Below are 21,235 nucleotides of genomic sequence, written 5' to 3'. Positions count from 1 at the left end.
AAGGCCTGCCACCAGCTACTGAAGGGGAGATCCTGTAGCCCATGTCTGGCTCAGGGCTTTTCCTGGGGATCTGTGGGATGTGGTGGGTACTGTGATGCCATGAGAAGAACAATGGTAAGACACCTCCCAGCCTTTGCACAGGGTTGAAAGGAAGCAATGAGGCCCCATCACAACAAGTATAACATAACACCTCATAAGCTCTAGCCAAAGGGACAAAAATGTCAGGGATGCTGGGGCCTTCAATTCTTGCCACCACCATCCGCCTTCTCCTCTGCAGGCCTTTCTATGCTGTTCCACACTTTGTCATATTTCCTTGAAGTCTGCAGATACCCATCTCTGTTCACCACCTTGATTTCATCCCGGCATTTACATCATTGCAACGATGTCTCGTCAACCCTCACCAGCTGTTCCTTGAAACACAAAGCTATGGTCTGATCACTCTTTGGGTGACATCTGGCACCACAGCATGACATTTTACGGGACATTTCTTCCTCCTCGTAGCCAGTGCCAACCTTCCAAGGTGCACTTTGTGGCAGTTTTTTCTCTCCTGCTCTTTCCTACAACCAAAGGAAGCCTCATCAGGGTGGAATCCCCTCCTAAAGTAGGTATCCCAACCCACCAACCTTCTTTCAGCATGTCAGCCAACCAGACAGAAGTCACCTCACCAAGCATCTTCCAAGAAATGAAGCTGTTGCTGGCCTTGCAGCTTCTTGTGTAGACATAACCAAGCCTTACGCCTCCTGCTGTCCAGTCATGGACTCAAGCAGAAAGGACAGGACAACGCATATCCTGGCCTTCTTTCTGTCTGGGTCCTCCTGGGTATGTAGGCAGAGGGGATCCCACAGTCAGCATGCCAACCAGGTGCCTTCTGCTGGCCTAGAAGGGCCACTGGCAGATGTCAGCCCAAAAGTACAGATCCAAGATCTAAGTCAAGGGTGAACTGTCAGCTACTTCAGGCAGAAGTGACCTCACAGTCCCTTTCCGTGACATGTTCCTGCTGCTGCCCTATCAACTGCAGGGACAGAAGTGACCTCACAGTCACTGCCACAGTCACATTCCTCCTGCTGGGGCAGGAGATCCTGAGGCAGAGCTGAGCTCATCAGAGCATTCCCACCCATCTCCTCCTTGTGAGCTGATCAGATCCATGGCCCCTCACATTCATCTTTGAATGCCATGTGACTGCACAGCAACATCATGTTCATGCCCTGTCACAAGGAGCAAGGCACCTAAAGCTAAGGGTTGGGAGAGACGTTGAAGGTGAGGAGGTAAATACACAGAAAGAGGGGCCTAGGATGTTAGCTATTCATGTATGGGAATAGGGCTTACCTTTCTGGGTTAGAGATTAAGCAAAGGTTTAGTGGGAGGGTTTGGTGTTCTGCTTGGGGTGTCAGTTCTGTGGTTATGTTATGTTATGTTATAAAGCTCTTTGCTTTAGGGTTTTGTTTAAGGCTGTCAGGAAATTGTGTAGGGTTAAGAAGAGCGTTTTACTGCTAATATTAAGGTCAGGGATCAGGGTGATCAAGAGAGTAAAGGTAAGGACAAGGGTCTATTGGCTGAGTTTGGGCTTCAGGGGATACTTTGAGGTCAGGCATTAGAGCAGTGGTTTCCTGTCATGGTGTGGAGTAGCATTTAGGTTTAGGAAGTAATGTCACTGCTAAAAATAGGGGAAGGGCTTTATGTGACTGTTTTTAGTTAGTGTTACAGCAGAAACACTACCTGAACCTTCTAACATCTCTGAAACCATTAATTTTTACTGGCCAAGCTCCTCTTCCCTCTCCCATATCTCCCATCTCTCCTGGCCAGGCTTTCCCTGACTTCCCCATATCAGTCATCTCCTTAGGGGCAGTTTTCTGATGGTTTTCATGATCTCAGAGTCTCTGTCTCACCTCTGTTGGCTACTCCATTCCTGAGATAGACACAGCACCTAAGCCAGGATGGAAAAGGACACAAAGGTCTGTAGGAGCATCCTGCACAATGTGCCCAGCATCTCTGCACCACACTGAAATGGTGCTTCCTGCCTACAACTTTTGGATCTAGAATGGCTGCTATGGATCCAGGGTAACTTTTCCCAGGCCCTCATACATGCTTCGGTTTGTTACGGGCATCTTGGAGGCAGTGGCAGTTTCTTTATAGAAAACTGAAAGCAGTCCTGAAGGATGACCTTAGGCAAAAGCTGAAACCTTGGACATGAAAACCCGTATCAAAGACCTCTTCCTCTATGGTGTTTATCAGGTACTTGGGAAGAGAGGATCTCACAAACTACATGCAAAGCAGGTTCCTTCTGCTTGCCTTTCAGGTGCATTTGCAGATGTGAGCCTAAAGGCACAGATCCCAGCCAGGAGTCAAGGGATGACCTGTTGGCTACTTCAGAAAGAGCTCAACTTACAGCTGTTTAACAGCCATTCACTTCCTGCTGGACTTTGAGTTTCCGAGGCACCACTGACCTCATAATACCACACCTACATAACACCTCCTTTTTGTCGCAGGACCTGCCCAGGTAGAAGTGAACTGGTTGTGATCCTTCCAACCCATGGCACTGCTGCTGGGCTCCCAGCCTCTCTAATGCATGGGAGCTAGTTCCGTGCCAGTCCTGGGAGGTGCCAGGGCAGGAAGGACCTTGCAGGAAATGTTCTAGTCCTGTGCCTATTGGTGGTCTCTCAGCTCCTTGCTCACAGAGAAGATCACGCTCACATCCAGAAGCCATGTGCCTGAATCTGGCCCAGAAGACACTCAGGGGAAGTGCCCTCCCAGCCCCAGCCCAAGCCCCAGCTGGCGGTGCTGCTCTGCAGAGCAAGGGGTTGTGGTGCCCAGGGCTCGGAGGCACTCTGCAGGGCCGTGTTGGGCAGGCTGGGAGGCAGACCCAGCTCATGGGGTCACTGCCATTGCCCCAGGGCTGCAAGGCATCACTCACCAGACTCTTCTGCTGGGGCTGCTGTGTGCCCTGGAGCTGCAGAGCTCTCTTCAGCCCACTCACACCAGATTGAGCACTTGAGCTCTGGTCAGTCCACCTTGGACAGGCTCACGTTCTGTGGGCTCCATTCACTGTTGTCCTCTGGGCTCACACAGCCCTGACAGAGGAATCCATTGAGTGATTTCTTGCAGCCCTGGGGCAATGGCAGTGACATTTCCTTGTTTCTCACAGCCTTCTCACAAGTCTTTCTCCTGGCCCTCCCCACTGGCCAGCAGTGCCTCTCAGGTGGCACCCAGTGACCCTTCAGTGGGCCTTTGGGCTTCCTCAATTGTCCTGCTGCTTATTAGCACCTTCCTGGCTCCTTCCTGAGCTCAGAGGGAGCCTTCTTGTCCATCAGGGGCCCTGTACTGGCTCTGGCTGGGATGGAGTTACTCTCTGCAGAGCAGCCACTATGGTGCTGTGTATTTTATAAGTGATCAGAGAAGTGTTGGTCACCCACAGCTGTGGCTGCTCTTCCTGAGCAGTGCTTGCACAGCATCAAGGCTTTCTGTGGTTTACAGTTTGTGAGTTTTACTTACTTTTGCTATTCTGCCTCCAATTCTTCTAGAAGAAGAGAAAGCAGGTGGCCAATACTTGTTTATCTGTTGGATATGTTGAGCAAGGAGGTGTCCATGGTGCCAGGAAATGGAGGTCCATGAAACTGCAGGAGCCCTGCTCTCTTGCCTGGGAGATCCCCAGCACAGAGTGCCTGTGCCCCGCAGGGCCAGCCCCGCTCCCCAGGCCAGCACAAAAGACCTGGCCAAGGCACAGAGCAGCCTGCCCCAAGCAGATGCCTGCACAAAGAGCTTGTCCTTTCTCCTTTACTCATCAGTACAGGCCCAGAAATGCTGCCCTGCTCTTCCCCAGGGCCATCCCTGCTCTCAGAGAGCCTTTCCCAGGGCACTGTGTCTGTGCTGGCCTGGTTGGCCGTTGTTTCTTCCTTCCCCATGTTCCCCTCAGGGCCCCGTGCTGGCAGTGCTGCTGTGCAGAGCCAGAGGGATATGGTGCCCTGGGACCCCCAGAGGACTCCCCCCTGCCTGTGCTGCTCAGGGTGGGGAGCAGACTCAACTCTGTGGGGATCTCTGCTGCTGAGCCCCTTTCCATCTGCCGTATGGCTCAGCAGCACAGGGCAGTGCTGGGCAGGGCCATGGGGTGTCTCTAAGGGCACAAAGGGCAGGTGAGTGCTGCACCAGACTTCACCCACGGAGCTTCAAAATGGTTATCCTCAATTACTCTGCAGTCTTATGGGCCTTTGCCTGCTGGCTCTTCACCACCTCTTCTGGCATTGCAGAGCCCTCCGTTAGCCTATGGACTCCTCAGATTTGCCTTTTCCTTTAACAGACCTTTTTTTGGATGATCACTCATTTTATGATGTTCTAATCACTTCCCACTGAGTACATTGTCCCTGCAGATCCCCTGACATCTCCTGGCAGCTCCATATTCCTCTCCAGGCTGGCATTGGCCATCTGCCCCACTTCAAGGGACAGTGTTGTCTATTTGGGCATGTGCTGCCACAAAGGGAGTTCTTGGCCCAGTGCTTGGTTCCTTAGGGACCACCCTGGGACTTTCAGCCTGTGTCCTTCACTCCATGATGAACCCCAGAATACAGAAGAGCAGGGAACAACCCCTTGGCTCTATTCCTGATACAATATTTGGAAGAGGTGTCCAGGGTTCTGGGTTTGCCCTGAGCAGCCCCTTTTGTTACTGTGGTGCTAGCAGGTAGGCCAGCTATGACACAGGGCTGCACATTGCCTGCTGCTGCCTGCAGCCACAGGGATCACAGAATCACAGAATCACAGAATTTCTAGGTTGGAAGAGACCTCAAGATCATCGAGTCCAACCTCTACCTGACGCTAACAATCCACACTAAACCATATCCCTAAGCTCTACGTCACTGTAGAGACATCAGGACTGTCACCAAGCCATATGAGACCTCAAGACTAACACAGATACAAGAGCACAGGAGAGCCAAAAGAGAGCAGCAGTGAAAAGGCCATGTCCTGCTGCTGGCCATGGCCATGGCTCCAGGGAAGCAGCAGGGGCCCTGAGCCCCTCCTGCTTGCTGGGGCTGCACCTCCAGCTGCAGAGGAGATGGGAGAGCAGCTGAGACCAATGTAGTCCTGATGGCTTCTTTATTGTCTTTATGTACATGGTAAGCCCGCTTCTTTAGGTAGATTTGATGACTGGGTCATTGTAAATCAAAAAAATATCACATTACAGGTTAAGGATAACATTATTTAAATCAAAACAACTTGGAGAAAATATTTATAGAGAAATATAATAACAAAAAATTCTCCTCACGGTGTCTGAAATAATCAGGGAACTCAAAGTCATTATTGATTCCGAAGAAGTATGTATCCATAGAGTTTCCTCACTGCATCCTTGAGCTCCTGATTCCTCATGCTGTAGATGAGGGGGTTCACTGATGAAGGAACAACTGAGTAGAGAACTGCCACAATAAGATCCATTGATGGGGAGGAGATGGAAGGGGGCTTCAGGTAGGCAAATATGCCAGTGCTGATAAACAGGAAGACCACAGCCAGGTGAGGGAGGCATGTGGAAAAGGCTTTGTGCTGGCCCAACTCAGAGGGGATCCTGAACACGGTCCTGAAGATCTGAATATAGGAGAAAACAATGAAAACAAAACAACCGAAGGCTAAAGAAACACTACACACAAGTGCCACAACTTCCCTGAGGTAGGCATCTGAGCAGGAGAGCTTGAGGATCTGGGGGATTTCACAGAAGAACTGGTCCACAGCATTGCCTTGGCAGAGGGGCAGGGAAAATGTACTGGCCGCGTGCAGGATAGCATTGAGAAAGCCACTGCCCCAGGCAGCTGTTGCCATCTGGGCACAAGCTCTGCTGCCCAGGAGGGTCCCATAGTGCAGGGGTTTGCAGATGGCAACGTAGCGGTCATAGGCCATGACGGTGAGAAGGGAATACTCTGCTCCAACCAAGAAAGCAACGAAAAAGAGTTGGGCAGCACATCCTTCATAGGAGATGGCCCTGGTGTCCCAGAGGGAATTGGCCATGGCTTTGGGGACAGTGGTGGAGATGCAGCCCAGGTCAATCACGGAGAGGTTGAGGAGGAAGAAGTACATGGGGGTGTGGAGGTGGTGGTCGCAGGCTACTGTGGTGAGAATGAGGCCATTGCCCAGGAAGGCAGCCAGGTAGATGCCCAGGAAGAGCCCGAAGTGCAGGAGCTGCAGCTCACACTTGTCTGAGAATGGCAGGAGGAGGAACTCGGTGATGGAGCTGCTGTTGGGCATTTGCTGCCTTTGGTCAAGGAGACTGTGAAATGAGAAACAAAAAATATATATAAAGAAAGAGAGTGTTAAGTGTAAGGTCTCTGAACAAAATTCAGTTAATTCCCAATTAAAGCCTTACATTCCCTTTTCCCAAGAGGATCTTTGTCTATCTCCCTGTCTGGAGCCCTGCTTTGTGCTGGCTGAGTGTCCTGTACACAGCAGCCACCTCTGCCCATCAGCCCCCAGTGGGCCACTTCTGCTCCACTGCAGTGGTAAATGTCATTGCTGTGGGGGAAAACCTCAGCCAGAGGTCACATCCAGGAGGGCTGTTCTGTCCATCCCCTCATGCCCAGAGGCTGGGTGCTTGCAGAACTTTCAGCTGAGGGATGGCTGCACTCAGAGGTTGTGCTGAAAAATCACCTGGGCTGTGCTGGGAGGAGAGGGTACCAGCTCCAAGCGGAGATGGAAATGCCTCCCTTTTAGCACAGCTGTGCAGAATTCAATGGCAAGGGTGCTGATTCACAAGGGCAGATCAAGGGATCTCAGGTATAACAAAGTCTCTAATGTATGCTCTGCAGCAGCTCCCTCTCACTGCCTGCCCATGTCCCTGCTGCCTGCAGCTGTCCCTGCCAGCCCCTCTTTCTCTGTCCCCACGTCTCCTCCCATTCATGCTCACAGACCCCATCCCACCCGCTGGGTGCCCAGCTCTGCCCTGCAGACACCTCCCGGGGATGGAGACAGCTCTGGGGACATCTCCCTGTCTGCAGGTCCTAAAAGAACAGCTCAGAAAAGCTCTGGTGCAGTCTATAAGCAGAGAGAAGGGAAGGGGTATTCTCAGGTTCGTCACTAACCTGTTTATGTCTCAATGTTCAAAGCAATAGGACGCTCAGTCACCTGTGCAAATCCAACCACATTGTTAACATAGAGCCTGCTCAAAAATCAGAGCAGGAAAATGTATGCAGAGACTGCAGAAAGTGCCTTCTCTTTGCAGGCATCCCCTGCCCTGCCCTTCCCCTGCCCAAGCCCTGGCAGGCAGCAGAGGCCCTGCCCCAGCACACAGCCTTTGGGACACAGCAGGGACCCTGTTCTGCAGCACAGCCCTGGGCACCCCTGCAGCTGCTCTGCAGCACCTTCTTCTCCACACCGCACAAGCCACGAGAGACATCCTGGCAGCTCCTGGCCAGGCAGAGATGTCCTGGATCCAGGAGCCCCTTCCAGGAACCTCCCCTGCACTGTCCTGCATCCAGAGACTTACCATGGACAGAGCTGTGAAGGTTTCTCCTGCACTGAGCTCTCCTCTGCCCACACCCTCCAGGCTGCCTGGAATCCCTTTCTGCCTGGGTGCCTGCAGGCAGTGCCCCCAGCCCTGCTGCGCTGTGCAGAGGAGCTGCTCCTGGGCAGAGCTGTCTCTCTGCACCAGGGCCCTCTTGCCAGGAGCTCTCTCTGGCCCAGCTCAGCAGCAGAGGCCCAGCCCAAGGCAGTGTTGTCATCCCTCTGGGGACTTTGGTGATGATCCCACAGATCTCAGGCACTGAGAGCAAATTGAAGAAATCTCTCAAGAAGTCCAAATCAGATACAAGTTTCCTGCAGTGTCCCCCTGAGGGCCAGCACTGACACAGCCTCCCTTGGAGCTTGTTAGAGCAGAACACTAGAGGCATTGAGGACAAGGAGACAAAGGCAATGTGACGGTGACACTGATGTGTAGGAAAACTGGATGTGTTTCACTAAGCACTAGGGCCAGGCCTTGATCCCAAGCCCCTGGGAAGGGAGATCCTTTCTTTTCACACATTGCTTAGGGCTCTTCCTTCAGTATCCATAGATGGGGATTTCTTTCTCTTCTTGTCCAGCCTCAACATCTTGAAGTCAACTTTGTGGCATTATTTCTGTCTCATGCTGTTTTCCCCTACAGAGGAAAGCTACATCGTCTCCAAAACCACCCTCCAGGCAGTCTCGGGCTACTTTTGGTCTGCTTAGATGCTCCATGCCACTGGGCCAGAGAAACCCAGGTGTCTCAGCCTCTCTACACAGGGCAGGTGGTTTAGGCCCTGGACCCCTCCTTGGCACAACCTCTCTGGGCACTATCCTGTGCCCTTGAAAATGAGGATCTGCACACTAGGACACCCATGTGCAGGTGGTGTCACACCATATTGGAGGTGAGTCTGATAACTCAGATTTTCTCGGTGGCCATGCTCCTCATAAGGCAGTTCTGTAGGAAGCTGTCCTGGTTCCTGGTGAGCAAGTACCACTGCTCGTATGGCATCCCTCGTGGTGCCCAGGCCCTCCTCCTCCTGGGCACTGCTCACTCAGCAGGGTCCCAGTCTGCCCTGATGTGTGGGGTTACTCTTCCTCCGTTGCAGGACTGGGCTCTTCTCCTTGTAAACGTCAAGAGGTTTCTCTAGGGAAAATTCTGCAGTTTGTCAAGGTTCCCCTGGACAGATGACCCATTCTGTCAGCTGTTAATGTCTGCAGGGAGATGTCTCATTCTAACTGTGCTCTCACAAGATAGCAGGATGAGGAGTTGCAGGAGAGTTTGGACAATACAGCAGGAACTATTTGAATGGAGCTGCAGAACAGGCTCACAGAAGGGTGGAGATGGAAGGCTGCCCAATTCCACTTTTTCTGCGCTTCTCATGTATGCTGTCATTTTCTCTGAAGCTGAGTCCTAAATGTTGTTAGGCTGTGCAAAGAAAAAAATTAGAAGGGCCAAAGCCCAACTGGAGCTCAATATGTCTTTTACTGTTAAAGAACAATAAAAGATGTTTGTTTGTTTGTTTGTTTCTGTCTTTCTTTCCTTCTTTGTTTATTTTTATTTTTATAAATACATAAGAAAAAAAAAAAAGAGAGAGAGAGAGAGAGAATTAAGGAGAATCATCATCCTTTATTGGATGTGGGAAAACAGAATTAAAAGAGATGATGAAAAGGCTGAGGTATTTAGTGCATTCTTTACCTCATTGTTTTACATCAAGACCAGTTGTTCCCCTAGTACTCAGCCCCTGAGCTGGTAGAATGAAGCCCTCATAATCCATGAGGAAATGGTTTTAAGAACTGCTATTCTTTTTCGATATACTCAAGTCTAGGCAACTATTTGGGCTCCACCCATTGGTACTGAGGGAGCTGGCTGAAGTGCTCGCCAATTTTCTTTCCATCATTTATCAGCAGTCCTGGCTGTCAGGGGAGGTCTCAGTTGACTGGCACCTAGCAAATGTGACGGCCATTTACAAGAAGGGCCGCAAGGAGGATCCGGGGAACTACAGGCCTGTCAGTCTGACCTCTGAGCTGGGGAAACTCATGGAGCAGATTATCTTGAGTACCATCACGTAACACTTACAGGACCACCAGGTGATCAGGCCCTGTCAGCATGGGTTTGTCAAAGCCAGGTCCTGCTTGGCAAATCTGATCTCCTTCTGAAACAAGGTGATGTGCTCAGTGAACAAGGGAAAGGCTGTGGATGTGGTCTACCTAGACCTCAGTAAGGCTTTTGAAACTGTTTCCCACAGCATTCTCCTGGAGAAACTGGCTGCTCAAGGCTTGGAGAGGTATATGTTTCATTGGGTTAAAAATTGTCTGTGTGACCAAGACCAAAGACCAAGACCAAGACCAGTTGTGGTACATGGAACTAAATCCAGTTGGAGGCCAGCCACTAGTGGCATCCCCCAGAGCTCAGTACTGGGGCCAGTTCTTTTCAATGAATTCATCAATGAAGACCTTTTCCAATCTTCATCAATCTTTTTTCTGTATTTTCTGTTTCAATATCTTCATCGATGATCTGGATGAGGGGATCGGGTGCACCCTCAGTAAGTTTGCAGATGACATCAAGTTAGGAGCGAGTGTTGATCTACTCAAGGGTAGGAGGACTCTGCAGAGGGATCTGCAGATCCCTCCATGGGCTGCACCCATGGGCTGAGGCCAACTGCATGAAGATCAACAAGGCTATATTCTGAGTACCGCACATCAACCCCATGCGATGCTGGGGGAAGGGTGTCTGGACAGATGCCCAGGGGAAAAGGACCTGGGGATATTGGTGGATAGTTGGCTGAATATGAGCCAGCAGTGTGCTCAGGAGGCCAAGAAGACCGACAGCATCCGGGCTTGTACCAGGAATACTGTGGTTAGCAGCAGCAGGGAAGTGATTGTCCCTCTGTACTTGACCCTGGTGAGGCCACACCTTGAGTACTGCATTCAGCTCATGGGCCCCCAGCACAAGGACATGGATCTATTAGAATGAGTCCAGAGGAAGGCCATGAGGATGATCAATGGGCTGCAGCACCTCTCCCCTGAAGACAGGTTGGGGGTTGTTCAGCCTGGAGAAGAGAAGGCTCCGGGGAGACCTTACAGTGGCCTTCCAGTACCTAAAGGGTGCTACAGGAAAGCTGGGGAGGGACTCTTCCTCAGAGAGTGTAGTGATAGGACTAGGGGTAATGGTTTTAAACTGAAAGAGGGTAGATGCAAATTAGACATTAGAAAGAAGTTCTTTACTCAGAGGGTGGTGAGGAACAGGCTGCCCAGAGAAGCTGTGGATGCCCCATCCCTTGATGCGTTTAAGGCCAATTTGGATGGGGCTTTCAGCAACCTGGTCTAGTGGAAGGTGTCCCTGCCCACGGCAGGTGAGTTGGAATTATATGATCTGTAAGGTCCTTTCATACCCAAACTATTCTGTGATTCTGTAAATATGAAACAAAGCACCATACCAGCTACTAGGAAGAAAAATTTACTCTTTTGCAGCAAAAACTTGGACAATATCCAACGCTTAATCCATACAATCAATGTCATGCTCAGGTCTGACACTTTCCAATTAATCACCACCACCTTTTCTGTCCTTTGGTATGCACACAAAAATATCATGACTTTATTGGTGTCAATAATAATAATAATAATGATAATAATAATAATTCCTTTTGTGTCCAATTAAACTGCCTTTATCTCAACCCATGAACTTTTACATTTTTTTCCCTCCCAGTTCTCTCCTCCATCCCATTGGATAAATAGCTTTGTAGTGCTTAGCTGCCTTCTGGATCAAACCACAGCAAGTCTTTTTGTTGCCTAGCATGGAGCACGGATTACAGATCTGACCAGAGCATTTCAAAAGTAAATTGTTAGCATTAGATCAGTTTAACAGTTGCTGATCACAATGTTGATTTGTTTTGATCTGGGGTCTGTTGTGCTTGTTTTCAGAATTGTGCTGTATAGCACATTACTAACTGTCTGTCTTCCATGCCATGCAGTTATCAGTTCTGGGGGTGGTTTAAGGTTACTGTTTTGCCGTATTAGATAAAACTGACTTAGGATAGGATAAAATCATTGCCACCTCCATACCTCAGTAACCATGTTTTCATCTCTTAGAAACTATTAATAATCACACTCTTTTACACTCTGCCTTTTCTCCTGAGGGAGTAAATCTATGGGTGGTGGAGTAGGGGGTGGGGGGATGGAACTGGTATGAACTGTGTGGGACACTTTTCCCTGCTTCTTCACTGTCCCTTTCTCCTTCACCCCTCACCCTTTCTCCTCCAGGCTAATTAAAATAGCTCTTCAAAGCTTTGAATATCCTTGGGATGGTCAAACCAGCATGTTCCTATTTTTACATCATCTGGATGTGATTCAGGTTTTGTATAAGTTTAAAAAACTACTGAAACATGCCATCCAGATATCTGTCCAGAGGCAGGAGAGTTAGGAGTGGCAGGGAGTGTGCAAGGATGTGGGCAGGCACCTAGTGCAAGGGGCACTTCCAATGTTTTGGAACTTCACCCCAGAGCAAGTGCAGAATCCTTAAAAAACTGGTTAAATGCTTGAAAAGCATGTGTCATCACCCTGGCAATTGCAAAGAGTCACAAATCATTACAGTGTGCTGGGGCTTGACCTATGCTTAACACGCTACAGTTAACACCTCCCCAACCCTTGTGACTTTTTCTGCAGGTACACACCAGCCCCTGTGACAGGCCCATCAGTCACTTTATGCAAGAGAAAACAATGGGTGTGAAAGTCAGTTTTTCTTTAGAAAGTAAAGAAACTCCTACCCAGACAAGAAAGGAGGAAGAAGAAGATAAGGCAGGTTTCTCTAAAGTTGGGCCATCATGGAAGCAGGAGGACAAAGAAGAAGAGATCATATAAGCATCAGAAACCAAGTGATCCCTATCCCAGGGTAAGCTATGAGATATGGGAAAAGATTTCAGTCATCATCTAGGCAAGCACATTGTCACTTGGTTGCTCCAGTGGTGGGAGAACAAGGCCAATAGCCTGGAATTAGAGGGCAGGGAAGCCAAGCAGCTGGGATCCCCCCCTAGGGAAGGGGTGAATGACAAAGACGTTGGAAAAGAGCACAAGAAACTTACTCCTGCCATGCTTGAAGGAAAGGTATCCCTTCAAGAAAGATCTTGTATGTCAACCAGGAAGTGAATCACCATGGAGAAGGGTATCTGGTACCCGAGGGAATTAGCCGTGTTGAAGGTGATTTATAGTAACCTAGACAACAAACAGCTATCCAGAGATCCAGATGAAGTCAAGTGCACATGATCCGTTGGCAGAAGTTTGTACAGAGCGCACCATCATCATATGTCAACTCACTGGCAGTAATGACCTAGAAAGACCAAGAGGAACCCATAGCAGATGAATTGGCTAGCCAACTATAACATGACAAAGAAAGTCTCTCTTCTTCCCTACAGACCTGCGTCTCATCTAGAGAGAAACTTTCTCATGAGGTGCAAGAACTACAAGAGAATACATCTTCCTCCCCAGCTGCACAAACCAATAGCTCAGCTATCAGGCGTAAGCATCCCTCTGCTCAAGAAAGTTGATGTAGTGGGTGAATGCTATGTGTCACCCTTTTTTTTGACTGTGTGACCACAGAAAAGGCCATGCAAAAAATGGGATGCAAAAATACATGTATACCCCCAGCCTAGAGGCACAGACACATGAAGCGCAAGGAAAAATATTCTCAAAAAGGAGTTCTAAGAAAATTACTGCTCCAGTTTCTATCAGGCAGTCCTCCAAAAAGAGTAATTAACACTATGATCAGGACTAGAGGGTCCCAGCCTCCATCCAGGGGGAGGAAGGGTTCAGACCCACAAAAGATACAAGGCTCTAGTGGACAGTGGTGCACAGTGTGCCCTAATGCCATCAAGTTATAAAGAGGTAGAACCCATCTGTATTTCTGGAGTGGCAGGGGGATCCCAACAGTTAACTGTATTGGTGGGTGAAGTGAGTCTAACTGGGAAGGAGTGACAAAAGCACCCCTTTGCGCCTGGCCCGAAGGCTACATGCAACTTTGGCCTAGACTAAATCAGGAGAGGGTATTTCAAAGATCCACAAGAGTATTGGTGGACTTTTGGCATAGCTGCCTTGGAGACGAAAGACAGTAAACAGTTGTCTACCTTGCCCACTCTCTCACAGGACCCTTCTGCTGTGGAGGTGCTGATGGTCAATGAACAGCAGATGCCAATCGCTACCACAGCAGTGCACCTGAGGCAGTATTGGATTAACAGAGACTCCCTGATTCCCATCAATGAGATGGTTCATCAACTGGAGAGCCAAGGAGTGATCAATAGGACTTTCTAACCCTTTAGGAGTCCCATATGGACAGTGCAAAATTCTAAAGGCGACTGGAGGCTAACAGTGGACTATCGTGGCCTGAATGAAGTCACACCACCGCTGAGTGCTGTTGTGCCAGGCATGCTGGAACTTCATTCAATACGAACTGCAGTCAAAGGCAGTCAAGTGCTATGCCACAATTAATAATCCATCCGTTTGGCAGCAGTGTGAAGGCCACATTTAGCTTTCAGTTGGAGGGGCGTCCTGTCCACCTGGAATCGACTGTGCCAGGAGTAGAAACACAGCCCTACCATTTGCCATGGGCTGATCCAGACTGCCCTGGAACAGGGGGAAGCTTCTGAACACCTGCAGTCCGTTGATGTCGTCATCACATGGGGCAACACAGCTCAAGAGTATTTGAGAAAGGGAAGAAAACAGTCCTAATCATTCTGAAAACTTGCATTGCCCTAAAACTAAGTAAGGTCAAGGGACCTGCACAGGAGATCCTAATGCAGTGTGGCCAGGTTCAAGGGGACTGCTGGTCCGTGGTTGATGAGCAGTTGCGTTGTGCATCACATGCTTTACACATAATAATAAGAATAATAAAATTTATTATTATTTATTATTGTTGTTACTGTTATTCTTATATCGTCATTTTCTGTCCTTTTAAACTGTCTATATTTCAAAAAATAAGATTTTGAGTGATGGGAGTGAGCCAACAGCTCTGTGGAGCTTCAGTGCCCAACGGGTTAAAAGCACAACATGTTTCACAACCACACTCTAACAGCTCAAATCACACTTCTAAAATCAGTCTCTCTCATGTTCAGAGAGGAGCAGTCGGTGATGACTTCAGTCTGCTTCAAACACCACACCCCAGGAGAGACCCTGCTGCCTTCAGGAGCTGTCAGCCCTGAGGCCTTGGGGACACCTCAAGGGAGCCCAAGGGCACAGAGCAAGTGATGCCATGGTCGGGTGCTGTGCTGCTGAGCTGGGATGGGCTCCTGGGCCCAAGGGGAGATGGGCTGGCAAGCAGGCAGCACTGCAGAGAGACAGCTCTGCCCAGGAGCAGCTCCTCTACACAGCGCAGCAGGGCTGGGGGCTCTGACTGCAGGTGGCACGGGGGAGAGGAGAGGAGAGAAGGAGAGAGGGTTTGGAGGCAGCAAGGAACGCAACAACAGAGGGCAGCGTGTGGCAGGACACATCTGCAGACTCTTGACACCGTGAGTCTCTGGTAGCAGGGTAATGCAGGTGGAGTTGCCAGAGGGGTCTTCTACAGCTGGCACATCCGATGACTTATAGCATCTGTCAGGATGGGTCTCTCTCTCTCCAGCAAAATATAGAAGATGCTTTAGAGAATGGCATTTACGATTGGAGTTCTCAAAAGGAAGACCAAGATTTGGTTTACCTGAAGGGCTTTTTCTGCAGTCTGTGCTTTCAGATTCCTGCTGTGGAGAGGAGGCAGTGGTAACTGATTGTCAGGGTTGTACAGGAGACTGAGCCTCCTAGAACATTGTACTGAGAGATCGATATGTCAGTGATTAAGTTTGTGAAGTACCTTCCCACAACTTAGCCCATGGACTGCACCAACATCAGATTTGTGGTCCCATCAGGTTTTATCCAAGCAGATCTTTAGAAGCTGCAAATACTCTGTGCCCTGTCTTTGGGAGGTGTCTGCAGGCCAGAGCAGAGCATACAGCATTTGAAATGAGGCAGGATTGCAGCAGAGGAGGCTCTGCTGAGTATCCGTCTGTCCCTCCCTGGCTTTGCCTCCCCTGGCAGCATCATGATGCCATTCCTCCTGGCTTCTCCACCTGGCCATGCTGCTGCTGTTCTTGTTTCCAGGCTGGCTGGGGATGGGGGTTTCACATGCCCATGGAGTGAGCCCTCGGTGTGCTTGGGCGAAGGGGAGTACAGGGACAGGGTGAGGGGTCTGGAGATGTGCACTTTGAGCCTGGATTCCTCTGCTCTCATCAGTGTTCAGGTTCTTTTCAGATGAACAACTGAGTATAACTTTCTTGCAGCTCTCACAGGGCAGCTGAGACCAGCACTGATGGACAGATTATCTGTCTTCACTAAAGGACACTGCAGAGTAGGGACAGTCCCTTTTTCTCTAATGATCCACAAAGTTTCCCTTCAGCTGCAGGAGAAATGCCCAGGATTTCTGTTTTAGAAAAACTCATCAAGTGTGGTAGGCTAGCAACAACAAAAAATCTGACTCCATAAAAGAAAAATACACATATGTATATCTGCCCTGAAGTTGGGTGACCTGGGAGCAACACTGGGGCAAAGTTCTTTGATATCAGGAGTGAAATGAATCTGAGATTACCCACTGTTCCTCTTTACCTCTGGCATAACTCTTCCATTGCCCACAGAGGAGTCCCCTGCTCCCAGGGATAACCACAGGCAGCATCAGGAAGCATTTATGAAAGGGACCTGCCAAATGTCTTCCTGGGAGTAGACAACTATTTGGTGATTTTAAATGAGAAATGGGATGAGTTTTTCTCTGATAAGTCTGTTGTAAATTATTACTGTTCTTTCTCTTTTATGTGCAGGACCACACCCCCCAAAAAAGCAGATGTCCAACAGCAGCTCCATCACTGAGTTCCTCCTCCTGCCATTCTCAGACAAGTGTGAGCTGCAGCTCCTGCACTTCGGGCTCTTCTTGGGCATCTACCTGGCTGCCCTCCTGGGCAACGGCCTCATCCTCACCGCTATAGCCTGCGAGCACCGCCTCCACACCCCCATGTACTTCTTCCTCCTCAACCTCGCCCTCCTCGACCTGGGCTGCATCTCCACCACTGTCCCCAAAGCCATGGACAATTCCCTCTGGGACTCCAGGGCCATCTCCTATCAAGGGTGTGCTGCTCAGGTCTTTCTATTTGTCTTCTTGATTGCATCAGAATTTTATGTTCTCACCTTCATGGCCTATGACCTCTACATTGCCATCTGCAAGCCCCTGCACTATGGGACCCTCCTGGGCAGCAGAGCTTGTGCCCAGATGGCAGCAGCTGCCTGGGGCAGTGGCTTTCTCAATGCTGTCCTGCACACTGCCAATACATTTTCCCTGCCCCTCTGCCATGGCAATGCCGTGGACCAGTTCTTCTGTGAAATCCCCCAGATCCTCAAGCTCTCCTGCTCAGATGCCTACCTCAGGGAAGTTGGGCTTACTGCAATCAGCTTCTGTTTAGGTATTGGTTGTTTTGTTTTCATTGTTTTCTCCTATATGCGGATCTTCAGGGCTGTGCTGAGGATGCCCTCTGAGCAGGGACGACACAAAGCCTTTTCCATGTGCCTCCCTCACCTGGCCGTGGTCTCCTTGTTTGTTAGCACTGTCCTGTTTGCCTACCTGAAGCCCCCTCCCTTTCCTCGCCATCCCTGGACCTGATGATGGCAGTTCTGTACTCAGTGTTGCCTCCAGCAGTGAACCCCCTCATCTACAGCATGAGGAACCAGGAGCTCAAGCATGCACTGAAGAAGCTCTTTCGCTTGTCTTCCAGAAGCAATTAGCTGCTATTCTGCTGCTGCAATGCAAAAAGCTCACCAAAAAAACACGTTGTGAGACACAGCCTTTCAGTGTCAGGTACCAGGTCAACCAATGCTGGCCCCAAACTGTGTGAAGTAAAGTAAAAGTGTTACATACAGAAGGAGAAAAGATGGATCTCAGGATACAGGACTGCAGGCACCTGTGGGCAGTACAGACGCTAACCTGTGGTCTGAATACTCCTTGGGTGGGGAATAGGAGAAAAAGGCCCGTGCCTGTCCTGTGCCACCTCCCCACCAGCCTTGCCCTTCCACAGGTGGAGTATTTCTCCCTTACTTACCAGCAGAGATTTCCCTCCTACTCCTCTACCGGGAGATGAGCCACAGGCCTAGCTATATGCGAGGGAGCAGCAGAACTGAGCAGAAAAAACAAAACAGTTTCATGTCACTCGGGCATCTGAATGGTCCAGCCCCTGTGGTTGGGTCTGTTCTCTGCAGCAAAGGGCCGTCACCAAGCCCCAGGTCTGTGGTTGCTCCTGCAGCTCTGAGGACCACTCCAAAGGGCATCACAGTATCAGTGGTGAGGACCTATGGGGATCAGCCCATGCATGGATCGCAGCAGTAGGTTGGTAGGATTCCATAGTACACAAGGACATGGGTACCTCATTGCTTTGTTTTAATGAATGTCTTTATTACAAATTGCTACAAATTCCTACCTGTAAAGCAACTACATATTGCAAAAACAAACAAACAAACAAACAAACAAACAAAAAAACAACACCAAATTGCCACTAGGAGAGCAAATATGGGCTTGTGATGCTTTCCCTAAATCTGCACAATTAACATTATTTGAGGTGCTACTGGTGCAACACTCATGAATCCACCTGGTGGAGGGAACAAGACATGGCACTTCCCCCTTTCTTTCTTTCTGGCCCCATTCCAGGCCAGTCATGATAGCTCTTGAGTAATTTGAACATCAAGGGGTAACCCTAATGACATGCCTCCAGACTGCATTTCTGGGTTTTTCCAAGGGCAAACAACTAAACAAATGGGTACGAGTGGGCTGTTGGCATAATGGCCTTGAATACAGAGAACGTCAAATAGTTGTCTACCTTGCCTGGTCTCGCACAGGACCCTTCTGTTGTGGGGTTGCTGAGAGCCAAAGAAGAGCAGGTGTCGATGGCTGCCACAACGGTGCACCGGCAGCAATAGCACACTGACCTCCAAGTCCTCCAAGCTCAAGAGATAGATATGTATTTCTGTGAGCAAAAAGTCAGACAAAGGGAGCAGGAGACTTGCTTGGATGATCAAGGAGATCCTGGAATGACTGAAATGGAAGAAGGACATGTACATAATGTGGAAAAGGGGACAAGCCACTTGGGAAGAATATAGGGACATTGTCTGAGGATGTAGGGAACTGACAGGGAAATCCAAGGCCCATTTGGAGTTAAATCTTTCAAGGGGTGTCAAGGACAACAAAAAGGGCTTTTTCAAATATATCAAGAGGAGAAGGAAGATGAAGGAAAATGTGGTCCCACTGCTTAATGAGGTGGGTGCCCTGGTGACAAAGGATACAGAGAAGGCAGAATTACTGAATGCCTTCTTTGCTTCAGTCTTCACTGCTAAGACCAGCCCTCTGGAATCTCTGACCTTCGGGACAAGGGAGGAAATCTGGAGAAACGAGGACTTTCCCTTGGTTGAAGACGATCGGGTCAGAGATCTCTTATGCAAACTTGACACCTACAAATCCATGGACCCTGATGCGTACATCCATAAGTGCTGAGGGAGCTGGTGGATGTTACTGCTAGCCCAATCTCCATCATCTTTGTAAGGTCACAGAGAACAAGAGAGGTGCCTGAAGACTGGAAGAAACCTCATGTCATGCTGGTCTTCAAAAAGGGCAAGAAGGAGGACCCAGGCAACTACAGGCCTGAAGGGATGAAAGACACGGACTCCTGATGGTTCTTTAACAGGAGACATTTATTGCCCTTTTTCACTACAATATATACTTTCCCCGTAGCCCCAAGCACTGAATATATATAATATATATAATATATATAATATATATAATATATATAATATATATAATATATATAATATATATAATATATAATATATAATATATAATATATAATATATAATATATAATATATAATATATAATATATAATATATATATAATATATATTATATATTATATATTATATATAATATATAAATAATATATATAATATATATGTAATATATATATAATGAATATATACTCTCCCCTTAGCCCATGCACCCGAATCTGTCATACAATTGGTTAGAGACCTTCAGACACGCACCTTGAGCCAGCCAGCAATTAGCCACTGCCCAAAGCTCATCTTTAACACTGTAGCCAATTTACTTTATTTTGACCTTGCTCAACTTTTTGTTTCTACTGCTTGTTTCCTCATTATCTCTGATTCAGGGACATGTGAAACAGCACAAAGCCACCTGCGAATTCCTTTCCCACACAGGCAAGTCAGCATCACCTCCATCCCTGGAAAGGCGATGGAACAGCTCATCCTGGTGGTCATCTCCAAGTACATGGAGAAGAAGGTCATCAGGGGTAGTCAGCATAGGTTCACCAAGGGAAACCATGCTTTACCAACTTGATAGCCTTCTATGATGGAATGACTAGCTGAGTGGGGGAGGGGAAAGCAGTGGATGTTGTCTACTTTGACTTCAGCAAGGTTTTCAACACTGTCTCCCATAACACCCTCACAGGCAAGCTCAGGAAGTGTGGGTTGGATGAGTGGTCAGTGAGGTGGACTGTGAACTAGCTGGATGGCAGAGTTCAGAGGGTTGTGCTTAGTGGAACAGAGTCTAGCTGGAGGCCTGTAGCCAGCAGTGTCCCCCAGGGATCTACACTGGGTCCAGTACTGTTCAACTTATTTGTCAATGACCTGGCAGATGGAATAGAGTACACCCTCAGCAAGCGTAAATTGTGCTGTGTTTTGTGTCAAAGTGCTGTGCTTCAAGTCAAAGCTCTCCTCAGGCTCTCCTCAAAGCTCAACTCAAACTCTCCTGCTCAGATCCCTACCTCAGGGAAACTGGGGTACTTATGTTTAGTGTCTGTTTAACATTTGGCTGTTTTGTTTTCATTGTGCTGTCCTATCTGCAGATTTTCAGGGCCGTGCTGAAGAGCAGAGCCAGCACAAAATCTTTTCCACATGCCTCCCTCACCTGGCCGTGGTCTCCCTGCATAGCATCACTACCACAGTTGCCTACCTGAAGCCTTCCTCCACCACCTCCCCATCCCTGGGCCTGGTAGTCTCAGTTCTGTACTCAGTGTTGCCTCCAGCAGTGAAACCCTTATCTACAGCATGAGGAACAAGGAGCTAAAGGAGGTACTGAGGACGTTATTCTAATATACAGTATTTCCCCATTAATGAGGTACCTGCACATCTTCCTCACATATACCCGGGAAGGCAGAAATGCCTTTGTTCACATATTTTAAAGTTACTTTTCATTATTTGCAATATTACTCCAATAAAAATATTTTTTCTTAATCTAATTTTTTTTTGGTTTATTTTTTTAACCCCAAGACCTCATGTACACGTGCCGGTAAACTCTTTGTAATTAACCAAATAAAATAACCAAGTAACCATTTTCCGTGACTCTTGTTTCTCAGAATTTCTCTTCAGGTAGAGCAGAGGTTGTGGGATGAAGAGGCCAGCTGCAATGTGGAGGAAAAGCAGAGATGTGGTTGAGGAACTTGATGTTTTTTTTTCTGCAGTAGTCTGTACCAAGAAGTTCTCCTAGGCCTCTGCATTCAGTAAAAGAGATAAAGGATGAGAAGAGCATGTACTGAGATGAAGGCCATGAAAAGCCACCAGGACAAGAGCCATTTTCTGCCCCTGCAGGGGACTAACCCTGGGCAAGGCCCAGCTTGGGAAGCAGCCATGTTGGACATTCGTGGTGGGCAGTGAGCTGGGAATAAGTCAGTCATGTGCCCTGGGAGAACAGGAGGGAAGGCTGAGGGGCACCTCATTGCAGACTGCCAGGAG

At 48.8% G+C, this 21,235-nt stretch overlaps 1 protein-coding gene across 1 annotated transcript; it reads left to right on the top strand.

Moving 5' to 3' along the window:
* Positions 1-16,642: 16,642 nt before the first annotated feature.
* On the top strand, positions 16,643-17,107 carry LOC116501420 (olfactory receptor 14C36-like). The gene has a single exon (XM_032206971.1). The coding sequence runs from the start codon at positions 16,643-16,645 to the stop codon at positions 17,105-17,107; it is 465 nt and encodes a 154-aa protein (XP_032062862.1).
* The last annotated feature ends 4,128 nt before the right edge of the window (positions 17,108-21,235 follow it).

This window comes from Aythya fuligula, chromosome W (assembly GCF_009819795.1).
Source record: "Aythya fuligula isolate bAytFul2 chromosome W, bAytFul2.pri, whole genome shotgun sequence".
Taxonomy (NCBI): Eukaryota; Metazoa; Chordata; class Aves; order Anseriformes; family Anatidae; genus Aythya; species Aythya fuligula.
The sequence above is the reverse complement of the archived record's forward strand: the minus strand, read 5'-3'. Positions and strand labels throughout refer to the sequence as shown.